Source organism: Bombus impatiens, unplaced genomic scaffold (assembly GCF_000188095.3).
Source record: "Bombus impatiens unplaced genomic scaffold, BIMP_2.2 scf_0152, whole genome shotgun sequence".
NCBI lineage: Eukaryota > Metazoa > Arthropoda > Insecta > Hymenoptera > Apidae > Bombus > Bombus impatiens.
The window spans coordinates 660,460-674,990 of record NT_176571.1 but is presented as its reverse complement, the minus strand read 5'-3'; the positions used below and the strand labels follow the sequence as shown (position 1 = coordinate 674,990).

The 14,531-nt window shown below is 44.3% G+C and overlaps 1 protein-coding gene across 1 annotated transcript in view; it reads right to left on the bottom strand.

Moving 5' to 3' along the window:
* LOC100747162 (homeotic protein Sex combs reduced) overlaps positions 1–13,707 on the bottom strand; it is a 50,703-nt gene extending 36,996 nt beyond the window's left edge. Inside the window, exon 1 of the mRNA XM_003487411.4 lies at positions 11,061–13,707. Within this exon, the coding sequence (XP_003487459.1) occupies positions 11,061–11,874 (814 nt within the window). The 5' untranslated portion in view covers positions 11,875–13,707. The remainder of the gene's footprint in view (positions 1–11,060) is intronic.
* Between the last annotated feature and the right edge of the window lie 824 nt (positions 13,708–14,531).

Sequence of the window (14,531 nt, the reverse complement as noted above, 5' to 3'; positions counted from 1 at the left end):
ACGGAACGCGTGTAACGTGGCGGCAGGCCAGCTAGAGCCATTCAGCGGCAGCTCGTAAATTTTCAGGAGCGGGAATCCTCCTTCGGGGAGGGGTTTGCCGGGGCCGAAAGAGAGCGACTGCAGGAGCATAAGGATCAAGGATCCCCGTGGTGAGCGGGCCACGCAGCAACAGGCGGCCCACTTCGCTCCCGGCACACATCCATTACCCCATCGGCTCATCCCGTTTGCGCTAGCTGCTTGCATTGAAAATTTATGTCCTAATAAGTGATTTGTACCGTGCTTCGAGTCTTTGGCCGTGCTGGATCTAAATTGGACAACCTGCCAGCATCCACCTTCTACCGAGGTGAACGCGTGCTTCAGCCATTATACGATTATGGCTTTGAATTTTTTCAAATGGCTGCTGTTCATCCTTGTAGTTTGGTCGCTTCATAATCGCTGTTTGTATTTGTCTAAATCGCTAGATTTTAAATATAAATTGTCTTGAGAGTGTCTTTCTTTCGCAAACGTGTTTTTTACAATGCAGCTTCTGTGAAACGTCGCGGTGTTTATCTCAACAGAACGAAATGGGTCGTACGTAATTCGACAAAATAATATAGAAGCAAAAACGTTGTGCGTCTATTATTTCCTCATAAAACGAGAGAAACTTCTCCGGCAACCTAATATTTTTGTCCATTTAGGTTCTTAGGGTCTGAGATTGTATTTTGGCGAGCTATGTTTTTATTGAGATATGTGTGATTTCGTGTGTTACGCTAGATTAGCCGCGTAGTAGTGATACACATATATGAGTACGAGTGTGTGAAGTATATGCGTGCGCAGCGTATGGTAAAACAGAAGAATGCAACTGTTGCGTACGCATGGTGATAAAAAAGATGGCGAGACAAAGAGAGTGCTGAGACGCGCGCAAATGTGTATCGAGGAATATCTCGTAAATCACATATTAAACAAATCTGAAACTATTTTGATATCAATTCTGAGTGTAATGTAAGTGTTCCCATACATTTATTTCGGCGATTAAAATCCACAATTCTCAATAGTTATGAATCTTAGAAAGAAGTATTTAAAAAGTTGGAGCAAAGTTAGTTTCTTCTATCGCTGTGTCACTTAGTTGCCGACCCAATATTTCGTTTTATAGTGTTAGAGATTTTGTTCGTCTTAGTTTATATGAAAAATCTCAAATTTTAAAGTTACTATTGAGATATGTGTAATTTCGTGTGCTAGACTAGATTAGTCACGTAGTAGTGACACACATATATGCTCGTAAAATAGAAAAATGCAACTGTTCCGTTGGTAGCGCGGAAAAGAAGATGGCGAGACAAAGAGAGCGCAAATATGTATCCACGAATATCTTGTAAATCGCATATTAAACAAATCTGGAGCTATTTTCATATCAATTCCAAGTACGATGTAAGTATTCTCATACATTTATTTCGCCCATTAAGATTCACGATTCTCCACAGGTTTTGTGAAAGAAAACAAGATAAGCGAAAGGTGTTGGCGTAACTTAAATTATTTAAATTAGAGTTGGATATTGAAATTGGAAACACCTGATAGAACGACATTTCAGAAAATCGATTGGAAGAAAATACACCGAATGTCTTCGTTCGGGAATCATTCGACTCGTCTCATCCAGGATTCGACCGGATACGGCCATTAAACATCCGCTATATCGCGGTTCCCATAAAAACTCCATGAAGTAGCAATCCTGACGGTGTAAATTAAGTATTGTTAACCGGTCATCTCGCAAGGAAGAATATGATGGCCGCCGCGTGAATGTCCGAGTGCGTGTGTAACGTTAACACGGAACTAGCTGTATATTTGACAGGGTATTGCTTATGCATGCTGATTGATTAATGCATACTAATGAAAAAAAGTTTTTGTTGTTACTAAGATGAAATATGCGACGCGACTGGGAAAACCAGTTCTAGTCTAGCGTTCCCGTGTTAGTTTCGCCTGTTAGGCATGGTATAATCGTGAATGCGCACATACGTCTGCGCGTTCTCATCATCATGCGTGGCCGATACCGTCTGCCTCGACCATCCTTCGATCTCTACGGGCTTGTTAATTTCCTATTAGAAATCAGGTGGAAAAAGACGATCGTTCGGCCAGCTCGTAGGCGAGCTTTAATTCGAGATTAAACAGTGCGTCGAAGATTACCATAATAAAAGCAGGTAGATTCATTTTGCCAAGGATCTTGAGAAAAATTCTTCCATTATTCTCATACTTAACCACTGCTTTTTAACTAGTCACACCATTATCTTCTACCTTTCACTAGCTAAATAATAGAAACCAAATAGACTACTGTAACAAGGAGGTAACTGCATTTTTAAGTAATTTCAGTAAATCAGCAAACATTAATTGAAAATCAAAACGTGCTAGGAATTCAAACTAGTAAACTTTTGCATTTTTCAACATGAAAATCTATATATTTGTTCTCACCATAAATACGTTTGAAATATTGAAATTGCCTCCCTGTTGTTGTAAACTCTTTAATGGATTTCTATTCTTGCGATAGTTAAGTGAAATAATAAATTAAAAGTCGACTAGAGAATAGAACGTTTAACCTATTCCTGTGTTGCTGCCTACCTTGACCCAAACACGACCAGGCCGAACGCCGATCAATCGCAAATGCTTCGGCTATTTATTGCAATCGACCAAACAAATATGACCCCAAAGAGCTGACTCGTAATAGCTTCTCGTATTATCCGCTTGTTATCCTTCGCTCGAATCGCGCCACCCTTTCCACAGCCGGTAACGAGTTCTAGCTACTCAAAACGCAACCGATGATCACCAGAACCAACACGTTAAGACGATCGAGACGGACTTGTTAAAGGGGGGAAAGCAATCGCTGCTTGTTCTTGCCACCAGCCATTTTAACTGCTACCGATAGGCTCCTATGAAGTACAATAAACCTTTGCTCGTACCACTTTCTGTTCATAGTCTTCGTTTATAGTGAAACGATTGACTCGTGATTACGGGCTGCGAAGGTAGACGATTGCTAGATGGCAAATAAATGAAGAATGAAAAGATATGGAACGCCAGATCGACGCTGAAGTCACGTACAAGCATTTGTTTCCACACAAAAACCTCCATTGGAAAGGATTTTGTGTGCCATTCAATGATACTCAGAACGGTTACATGAATCTTTTATGAAAAATTACATGGCAGCCATAGAATGCCAATAGGAGTATTACGTGCTCATCCGTTTGTCTTTAATTGTCCTTATTATCATGCTATTTATTTATAAGGTCGGGTGTGTTGAGGTTACCTGATACAGGAACGCGTGCATGAATTTGTAATATTGGCTTAGCAACTAAGCGATTGCGGATTTTGTCACTAGGTGGTATTGACAAATCCGCAATCACTTAGTTGCCAACCTAATAGAAATATATAGCACAGTAAATACAGCTACAATGTATACTGATGCGGATCTTCTCTGTAGCAGTGTCATGTTACAAATGAAGGCGATAGAGAGCACGTCGATACATTTACAGCAAAAAACGTTACCAAGAAAATTAACTTTGGTGTGTAACTCTAGCCGAAAGTTACAGCAGGCAGCGATAACAATCTAGTTATAGCTGTTTTGTTTTTAGGCCTCAAAACAACATTCACATTCAAGGGCACAACAATATGGACCTCTCCTTCTTCAACTTCTTTTACTTCAGATGAAGTAATTACTTCAACAGGATTAATACGGTAAATGGCGATAGATTTCCTCTCGTGAAAACATTCTATTTTATTGCTGATTAATTATGGAAAAAGAAGCTGACAAAGTCGAAAAAGACTCGACTGGACTTTCATGAAAGCGGATGCACCATTCTTTAGAGAAACGGTTTCTTCGAACATCAATTGATTTATTAAAAATGTCTAAAATCTAAGGAGTAAAATCTATTGAAAGGAAACATAGCTATTTCGATCGTGGCGTTTCTAATCAATATTAATCGATGCGCGTAATTTATTTGACATCCGAACGTCAAACCATATGGTTTATTTATGGAAAATTCTTCGGAAAAGTGATCATCGATAACTTTATTGCAAGGCTCTCCCGTATGTGTGAAAAGAAAATTTGAAAAAAGCTTTTTCTCAAACATCAAGAGAAATTGCAATAAAAGTGAAGAATTGTTACTTTGTTCTCGAGAAAGATTCTAAATATTCGAATGATTTCTACTCGTGGCTAATATTTCGATTTACTAATCGACATTTTCCACTTTATCTATTATTCATAACATAGAAGCAAAAACTATTTATTGTAAAAACAAGAGTGTCCAGTTACCCAGGCATCTTATTTCTATAATCATGAGAAGCGAAGTTTACATGAAAGTTTTCCACGCGAAACTTTAATCTATGAGGCTTTCAGCGCCTGTTACAACAACTTTCCAATTACTCTTACAATTACAAACGTATTCTACCACTTCTACACCGAATGAAAGACCTGGTTTGTGTCTTCTCCATCACACGGGCATCGTTCTCCAATCAAATAATCCGAAACGTCCAAACAAACCTACTCACGGCCGAACGATTACCGTCGGATAGACCAGAAGAAACATCCGGAGAGGACGTTTCTCTGTGTTTATTTATGAGAGAACGATCGGCTTGTAATTACGCGAACCCACCTTCCGCTTGCTTCTGCCAGCTTCTTGTGGAATCGTTAACCTCCAGGCAAAAATAATTGCGCGATCGTTCGATGGACGATAGCGGGTCGCGCGAGGCCGATTATCGTGCCGTTTAACGGCCAATCGACCGTTTCTAAATAGACGGCGAGTTCGAAGATGAGCCACCATCGTTCGCCACTGATTCGTTTCGTCGACGCAAGAGATCGTCGTGCACCGGTAGGCCGCGTTTCGCGATCGTTATCGCAAGTCTTAACGCTGCGTGCTTCGTGGACATTAACGCGGCCGCTACTTCGCTCTTCTCGTCGATTTTTCACCGTCCACCAGCTCACAATGAAGATTTCCGACTGGATTGCAACGAGATTTCGTGTTAATTGTGATTTTCGTGTCTCGGCTCTGATTGATTTTTCAGCCGGTTGGAGGGGAACGTCGATGCAAGTGTGAGAAATTGGTTAGGTTAATTGGCACTGACTATCTTCGCGTTCCATTCCATGAGAATAATCGTGCAGATTTCTATACATAGTTGTATTATACGCTAATAACGCTTAAGTCTTTCGAATACCCGTAATGATTCTTCCTTATTTTGAAGAATAATTCGCCGTTTGTGTCGTGAAACATGCAACTCTTTAAACTACAATCAAGATACATAATTTCGAATAAATTCCGATCGCGTATAATGGAAAGGATATTGAGAATTATACCGTTCTTGTATAAGATAATTATGCGTGGAATAAGCCAAGGATACCGGGAAGTAGGACTTTAATTGCGTGCATCATTTTCTCGGAATACTAATTACGTTCAGCATCTCCCAACTTTTAATTTGCCAACTTTTTGCACAGCCCAATAATAAAAAATACAATATCAAATGATGCCATCTTCTGCCCTCGGCTTCCAGGAAAAATGTTCCATCGAGTAAATTACCTGCCCTTGCAGGAATATTTACTTACTGGCCTTATGAAAGCCTATCGTTAATTCTGAATGTTATTATGATCAAAAATAAAATAACCAAGTATCAGAGCTCAATACTCGTTTGAAACCGGCAATTTTGGAAGTTTCGTTACAGAAAGTAAATTTCAACACCAACCACTTTCTTAACCACTAAAAATCGTCTTTACCGACTAATAACCTTCTTACATCAAATTCGACGCGCTCAAATATACATTGTGCATCTATTAGTAGGGAAAATGGCGCCACATTGAAATTCCTCGATCTAAAATAATCGATGTTCCCCATCTTCGAAGATAATCGTGGCTTCTTCTCTCGAACGCGGAAAATTCGATCGCGGAAACATCTGACCCGTGGCACGTTTATTTCTTCAGATCACACGGTTCAACGTTTACATATCAGCGCGTGTTTCAAAGCGTCGCGACGCTCCAGCTAAGATGCCTTGTTGAATACGACCCTTGACGAATCAATTATTTCCTCCTGGATGCGGACACGCGAGATGTCTATTCTTACGCGTTCTTTCGACCTCTTTCGAAACAAACACTACGCCGTGACGAGGATGACGTCATCGTGTCGCTGCCACGGCTTCGAATCAGCGCAATTCCACGTGTTTTCGATCAGAAAAATTAGCCGCATCTTCCCTTCAATTTCATGCGTGAAGAAATGGTCGTTAACTGTATCGACAATTATACGGATTATTTGATAAAATGAATTTTATTTATGGCAAAGCGACGGTAGGCTTTCATGGCGATTTGAAAGCATGTGAAGTAGCATTCACAAAGGAATAACGTAAATATTAATGCGGGAACTGGTTCTGTGAAACAACCCTTACGAATATACGTCTGACTTATGGAACGAGGATAATATTACGAATAACATCTTTTGACACGTGTTTTTGTTCAATGAGAAGAAAATATGTAATAATAAAGTACGAAGTCTTAGGTTTCTCCACACCATATAAAACGTAATTAAAGGTATCATTTTTCCTTTTTATTGCTAGAATATTTCTCTTTTAGTTTTTGCACTATTTTTGTTATTTATTATCACGACGAACTGAATACAACGATGTATCTGTATACAAACACGAAACCTAATCTGTCGGACGTTGTGACCTTTGTCTTTATAGAAGAATTTTGATTGTTTTCAAAGAAGCGAAGATTTTTTCCATCTTCTAAAAAATAGCCATTTCTTCATTTTATTAGTAGACTATTTTTCTTTAAATTTTTCAACTGTATTTATTATTTATTTATTTGTGAATGTTCATACAAATTAGTATTTCCATTTCCAATTTCTTCCATCTTCTAAAAAATAGCCATTTCTTCATTTTATTACTAGACTATTTTTCTTTTAATTCTTCAACTGTATTTATTTATTTATTTATTTGTGAATGTTCATACAAATTAGTATTTCCATTTCAATTTCTTCCATCTTCTAAAAAATAGCCATTTCTTCTTTTTATTACCAGACTATTTTTCTTTTAATCTTTCAACTGTATTTACTATTTATTTATTTGTGAATGTTCATACAAATTAGTATTTCCATTTCCAATTTTTCCATCTTCTAAAAAATAGCCATTTCTTCTTTTTATTACTAGACTATTTTTCTTTTAATTCTTCAACTGTATTTATTTATTTATTTATTTGTGAATGTTCATACAAATTAGTATTTCCATTTCCAATTTTTCCATCTTCTAAAAAATAGCCATTTCTTCTTTTTATTACTAGACTATTTTTCTTTTAATTCTTCAACTGGTATTTACTATTTATTTATTTGTGAATGTTCATACAAATTAGTATTTTTCTGAACTGATTAAAGAAGCTAAGATTTATTCCTGTTTTATATAAAAAAGCAGTCACAAATACCTTGAGTATTTTGTATATTCTTGCACCGCACTCGCGTCCTATATTTTTTTTTTTTTTTTTGCATATTTAATCCACGCACAGGCAAACATGCTGAATCTGTGATTTTGAAATCCGTACAACAACAACATCATTGTATCTTAAATATCGCCGTTAGCCGTTCGTAGATCTGGCAAATTCGAGTCAAACTGCTCTAAATTCAGAATCTCCGACAAAGTAAAGAAGCGAAGAAGAGAACGAACAACGGGTTCTTTGCTTTCAAAGATCGTTTACAGAAGAGACGGTCAGGTTAGGACTCACCTAGCGTAATTATCTCGAGCACAATTCACCCTTTGACGGCAGGACGTTCGTGTGACTTTTCGTGATTTACGATCATCCTGTGCTTCACCCGTTTATTCACAATTCTGTGAACGAAGCTGTTATTACGACAATGTCAGTGCAATTAAAGCAAGGTTAGGTTCGCTCAACAGACGTCCTTTCGTCGCCAAAAATTCCAATCCCCACAGAGAGCGGTACCGTTCGCCGTGCGTCGCATTCGATAGCGAGACGAACTTCAGAGCACTGTTGTACCGTCAATGGAGCCTCAAACACCACCTTTTTCAGTATAATAACCCCTCTCTATACAATACAATACTAGACGCTTCTAAATATAGCCTCGTATATTAATTCGATTGAATTCAAGTACATCGCGATATTGCACGGCTCGCATCAACAATTCTATACGTTTCTGTCAAAGTGTTTCTACCAAATGAAAATTTCAAGCGGCTAGAATCGTCAGGTAAATACAAAGAGAAGCCTGTAGGAGGAGGAAACCCGTGAAAGTTCGTCCAGCCTGTAAAACATCCTCTAACCGCAGTTGGGATAATCCGTGTCGGTAATCCTAGCCCCCCAGCGCAGCAGCCGCGCACTGGAAACCAGAAACGCACAGGCAACGCAGGGGAAAGAATGAAAGCGCGAAGGAGGCGTGAGCGCGAGGGAGAGGAAGTCGAGAGAGGCGCAGGAAAGGAGCTTTGGATTTCGTATCCCGTTTGGGAGGCCCGTCGAATGGGCTTCGGCCTTCGTTCGTGAGAGGCCGGACGCGCACAGCGAAAGACTAACAGAGAGGGAACGCGCAAGAGAACGGACCATGGAAACGGCGAAAGAAAGACACGGCGAGGCGACGAGACAGAGAGGGCCATCGAGAAAGAGAGCAAGACGACGAAGGAAAGGGCCCCCCGCGCCTCACAATGCAGCCTGATTTATGGCCCGGCCGCACATACATAGAGTTACACACGATATCATAATACCATTAATTCTTCGTCAAATTCCCCGCTGACTGAATCATACTGGCCACGCAGTAAATCACGCGGGGCGACTAATGTGAACGCGACCAGCGCTCGCTGTCTTATCTCCTTTGAACCACGGGGGCAGGTGGATCCAGTCTCTTGGACTCCGCTGAATTACTCTTGTCCTGGCCTCGGACTAGCCCCCTCCTTGTCCTTCCTACTCTTTCCTTCTCTAACCCCCTTGGCGTCCTCGCGACGCGAAACCGACGCACTCTATTTGTCTCCTCTCGTTTCCGTATTTTTATAGTCGACGTCGGTTATCCACGGGAGAATCAGCGAGCTGATTTCACCAGGGACTACCACCACGGTAGCTGCAGTCACTTGTCGGGACACCGTTTACGTAATCGCGGTTTCACACAGACCTCGAGGTTCACGGCGCGAAGATACCTTCTGCGAGAGGACAGCGTGGGCAGTAGTGGGAACTGGTCACGGGTTTTCTTCCATTTGGATGATTTCGTTTTTCGCTTTTGCATTTCTCCATATTTGTTTTTGTTTGTTTGAAAGGGACGAGAGAAGGGAGAACGTTGAGCTGCCGCGCTCTTTCGCCATTTCTGGCGTCATTAATTTCGCTAGACTTTTAGAAAGAGTTCGCTGTCTTTGAAAGAAAATATAGCATTGAAATTCTCTCGAACAACAAGGTCTCAATTTTAGATACTCGTATCGAAATTGTGTGATAGGAAAGACGATGGAAGAGAAGCTTCAAGTGTTTGTGTTACGGTTTCATATTTCTTTTCTTCTGAATTTGATCCCTGAAACCATTTAACCATGCTCTCTTCTATTTATGATTGCTGTTACAAATTCCGGTTATCAAAATAAAGAAGTTCTCCAAACACTCGAAATTCTTAGTAAGCTCTCAAAAACCCGTGTCACATTTTTCACAAGTACAAAATTCCTACCAAGCCTAGCAATTTTTTATTCGTCATTTAGAAGAAGACTCTGTAGTCGGATTTAACACGTTTCTCGTTCATTACCATCCTTAACAGAATCCAAGCTAATATCACGTTATACGCGTCTATCATTTTTCGGAATTTTGATTCGCTCGTCGCCTTTCCCTTCTTTTACGCCTGACACAATAGTCACGTAATTGGCAGCAAGTTTCGAAGAAGCGAGGCTATCCTATCGATTATTTTCTACTATTCTTGCGCGTCGTTCGTCTTTACACGTCGGCCATTCGGCGATAACATTTACAAACTACACTTTGCCCCGACGCAAATTGCTCCAAATTGCCCTCCGATAAATTTTTTCCGCCGCGTGCCAACCCATTAGCCGCTCATAAAGAGATACGCATTTATTATCGAAAAAAGCAGCCAACTTCTATCTGTATTTACCTACTAAACGATCATCGAAAAATTTCACAGAGACGATAAAGAATATTTGAAATAGTTGCGACACCGGGACATCACGGCGCATGATATACGAACGAGGATCGCTATCAGCGACGAGTATCGAAATTTATAATCGCTCGGCTAATATATTTTATGCGTGATTTAACGACGATTTAAGGTGGCGACCGCCGCGAAGTAATCACACAGCCAACTAAGACCCGCATTCCTGTTATGACATACTGGCACAAATTTCCGTGTCGCCGAAAAACAAATCACCGACTGCTTACTTTTACCCAACCGCCACGTTTCTTTCGTAGATCTGCGCGATGACTTATCGCCGATCGGGTGCCAAGCCGACGCACGATTTACGGCCCAACGGAATCTCCATTTTCGCGTGGTTCCACGTCGTCCTTTTTTTGTCCGTCGTGCGTGTGCGTCCGGAGTAATTCGTTTATGGTGGTCCACACACTTCCCGTGTTCCAGGAAACACGAGAACTGTTCGACTTCCAGAAATTCGAAACTTTCTTTCGCCGATCGCAGTTAAGGAACTCGTGCACGCGTCGCCGGAAGCGAAAATTGGAGAATGACGAAAAAACGAGAGATATCTTATATCCTTTGCGATACTGACAATGTTATTTTATATTTCTCCTTCTTCGAATGGGATCTTGCTATATCGGTAAAAAGCAAAATTATAGCAAGTCTAATTTATACGTCCACGTCAATGATCGTGTCCTACCAGGAAACGCAAAATAACCGTGTTTTAACGTTCTCTGCGCAAAACACAAACTATGCTTGTTTTGCAATAATTTCCTAACAACTTGACCGCGAGTATCTCCTCGGATCGAGCAGTCTACTGTCTTCGGGACCAATTCGCAGAGTAATTTGACCCAAGTTCGTCTACCGTCCGACCTTAACCCGCAATTAAATGCAATTAAATGCGATCGCAGCGATTGAGTTAAGAGGAAGAAGAATAAGAAGAAGAAAAGGTTCGAGACTTACTCTGTCCGATGTGCACCCTCTTCATCCACGAGTAGATCTTCGGTGGCTCGTTGCCGGTGGGGTTTGTCTTATTCGACGAGTTGTTGCCAGTGCTGGAGGTACTGGAGGTCGAGGATGCTGGCGAGGATGCGGATGACGCGGTGGTCAATGTGGAACTTCCCTCTGCTACAGGTCTGGAACTTCCGCTTGCGGGTGAGGCGGCGGATGCAGCGACCGACGACCTCGACGAACTTCCAGGCGGCGAGGTGAGGCCTGACGCGGCTTTGCTGGTGCCAGGTGCTACCAGAGGGGTCGGACTGTTCCTAGAGGTGGACGTGGTCAGATCCTGGGGCGACGCGACGCTGGTTGAGGACGTCGAGTCGGCGTACTTGCAGCTCGACGTGGACGGTGCCGATGGCGCGGACGCGGCCTGAAGAAGTGGCGTCGTCGGGTCTTGATGCAGCTGCTGCTGAGGATGGTGCTGTTGCGGATGATGTTGCGACTGCTGGTGCAAATTGTGTTGCTGCGAGGTTGTCGTTGCGCTCAATCGAGGCTGTGGCTGCAACTGCGTGTAGTCTATCATACCCGTAGGCGCTGTATGTTGCATTCCAGAGGCTGGTGTGGCGTACGGATGCTGAGGATAGTGTTGCTGAGGAGAGTAACACGGTGCAGGGTAGCTAGTCGCTGCTGCATTCGGATTGTAATAGTCTCCGCCTGCAGGCGACGCCGCCTGCATCGGTTCTCCAGGTGAATTAGCTGTGGCTCGTGGTTGCTGTTGCGTCTGCTGCCCCGCGTAGCAAGACGCCAGCGAATTGACGAACTGATAGGAACTCATGGTTCACGCGAGTAGTGCACCCGTCGTTAACGTCACTGTTACCCGATTCGTTCCACACGTGTTACGATTCGATGTTCCACGACAACAACACCACCGATCTAATCTGGATCTCCGAGTGGCGGCAAGATACGCGCACTGTCGTTAAATACGAGAGCCTGTCATCGCTGGTCGTTGATTTCACGACGACGACGACGACGACGAAGACGAGGACGATGACGGTGGGAACGGTAGCATGTCACACTTGGCGATAACAGAGGAACCTCGGATATTAGGTGCTATCACTTGGTTAGGAATAAAAACGAGCTCACCGTTCTCTTGTTCGTTTGGCGTGTTCACACCTATCGCGGCCCGTTACACGCGGATAAACACGTCCCTAAACGATTCGATAATGAACGAGGGGGATCGCGACGAATAGAAAGAGACGCAGTCGTGTACCGGCAGGCGGGCAGAGTCTAAACCGACCTGAGCCGTGTCGAGTTTACGAGGGCCACGTGGGCCTAGGCTATAAAACTGTCTTCTGCTTCTTTACGACCTCACGAGTCGCAATTACCTACAGAGAACTCGTCGAGGCAGCGTGCAGTAGCGCGTAACAGCCGGCTTATCGGGTCGCCCCATTGAAGACCAGACCCCATGCACTTCTTTATTTCTTTCTTCGTCGATGATTTATTCGCACGAATCACCGCGTGTCCTTTGAAACAGCGTATGCACGAAATCCGCGATTGTGCCGGCGTTCGCGATACGACGTATCTCCAACGTAACCAACCGATGCGATGCGTCCGTATGACAGTAAGATCGACGAAAAAATGAGAACGTACACGGCGAACGAAGAAAACGCGATCGTCGTATGACGGAAGACGGAACCGTGGCGAATGACTCTCTGTCCGCGGTGAATCGTCGGTATGCCGGTGTACCGATATCACCGCATTAGGGGGTGAAGCGTTATTGCCGCGGCTCGGCGTTCACCGTTCCTGTTGCGTGCGCGGAGGGTGGTTGGTATCGTACTGAAGGCCTCGCTACGATCCAACGGAGGCCCGGTGTATGCGGTAGCTTGTCACGTGCCCGCGCTCTCTGCGTGTCAGAGGAGCGCCTCGACCAATCCCCGTCGTTCGTCAAACCTTGATTGGTCTCTCCGCCGGCGTAGGATTCTTCAACCCCGTTCCTTGCGTCTCCGTCGGGTCTGTGTGGTGCTGCTGCTGGCGCTGCTGCTGCTGCTTGCTCGTGTGGTGGTGTTGCCTGGCTGCTACCCGACGTGACAAGAGCCGACGAGAGGGGTGTGCGAGCAGGACAGGAAATCCGTGGGGTCACAGAGAGGGGATAGCACCGTCAGGGGGGCTAATGGAGAGATATTCGGGAGCCCCGAGGACCGATGGTGGGGCGAGGATCTCGCTGCTTCTTTCTCTCTCTTTCTGCTTTGCTGTCGTTTTCTCCTTTGCAATCTTCTAGCCGCAACGTCACCAAGAAGTAGTCTTCCGCTTGCCGTCTCTGCGAGGGGGCAACGCGCGCACGCGCCCCCTTCCGCGTACACCCTCGTGCCGTCGAAAGAAGGAAGAAGAGGTGGTTCCCCGCGAGATGCTACCGCCGCGTTCTGCTTGATCGCCGATCGCCTCGATCTTTTTGCAATTTCTCGTTTTTCGTTACGTTAGCGGTATCGCGCGATCATCGTCGTTTTTAATTGCTACCTTTAATTTCCTCCTGTGTCTTCGACCAAATCTTCAAGATTTAACGAGTTTGAACGACGACGGCCCTCGATAATTTCCGAGTTGAAAGGCTGCTGCTTCGACGGAATGTAGATTCTTCGTTCCTCTTAGACGAAATTTCTCGCGACCAAAGGAACATCACTGCCATCGAGCCACTTTCGGCCGCATTTCGCGGGCCCCGTGCTTCGGAAGGAATACGCGTCGAGGAGCGAACGGGTCTCTAGCCGCGAACGAAAGAAGGGATGCGCATAAGTCAGCCGGCCGGCCGCGGCTGACAGTTTTATGAGAGTTTGATAGTCTCCGGCGCGGTGTTCTCTGATGGCAGAGGAGCCGGAACGTGTCCGTGGGAGAAACGAGGCTGCTCTCGCTGGTGGGAAAGAGAGGAGAGCGCTCGTGCGAGCAAGAGGGAAACACGCGCGCACTACGCACCGCACTCTTTATTGTCCCATAAATTCAAACCTGTTGCCCATAGCCGAATGAGAGAGACGGACCGAAGGAAGGAGCAACAGAGATGGAAAGGCAGGGTGACGGATAGAGAAAGATGGATAGAGAAGACGGAGAAGGAGAGAGGAAAGCGTGCACGAGGTTAGGAATCCTCTCCCAATCGCGCAATCCGATTGACGCCCCCGTTATCGCACGTACGGCGAACCCGGACGCAACTCGTAACTCACTGAACCGACTGAGCCGGTCGAGAGGAAAGCCTCGGAGTTGGCGGCTCGAAGCAAGCAGAAGCATGTGTGACGTAGTAGCCAGTTGGTCAAACGGGGGGCACCGCGGGGTGGCGACGTGTCGGTGGGGTTCCGGAGCGAAGGGGACGGCCGAGGAGGCGGAGCTCTCCTTGCTTCTCGCGGATAACTCTTCGTGCTCGACTTCGTCCAGTTTTCATGCATATTTTCCGCGTTCCTCGCGACTACGCTTCACGTAATTAAATTATCGTCTTCCTGTTTCCCCTTTGCTCCA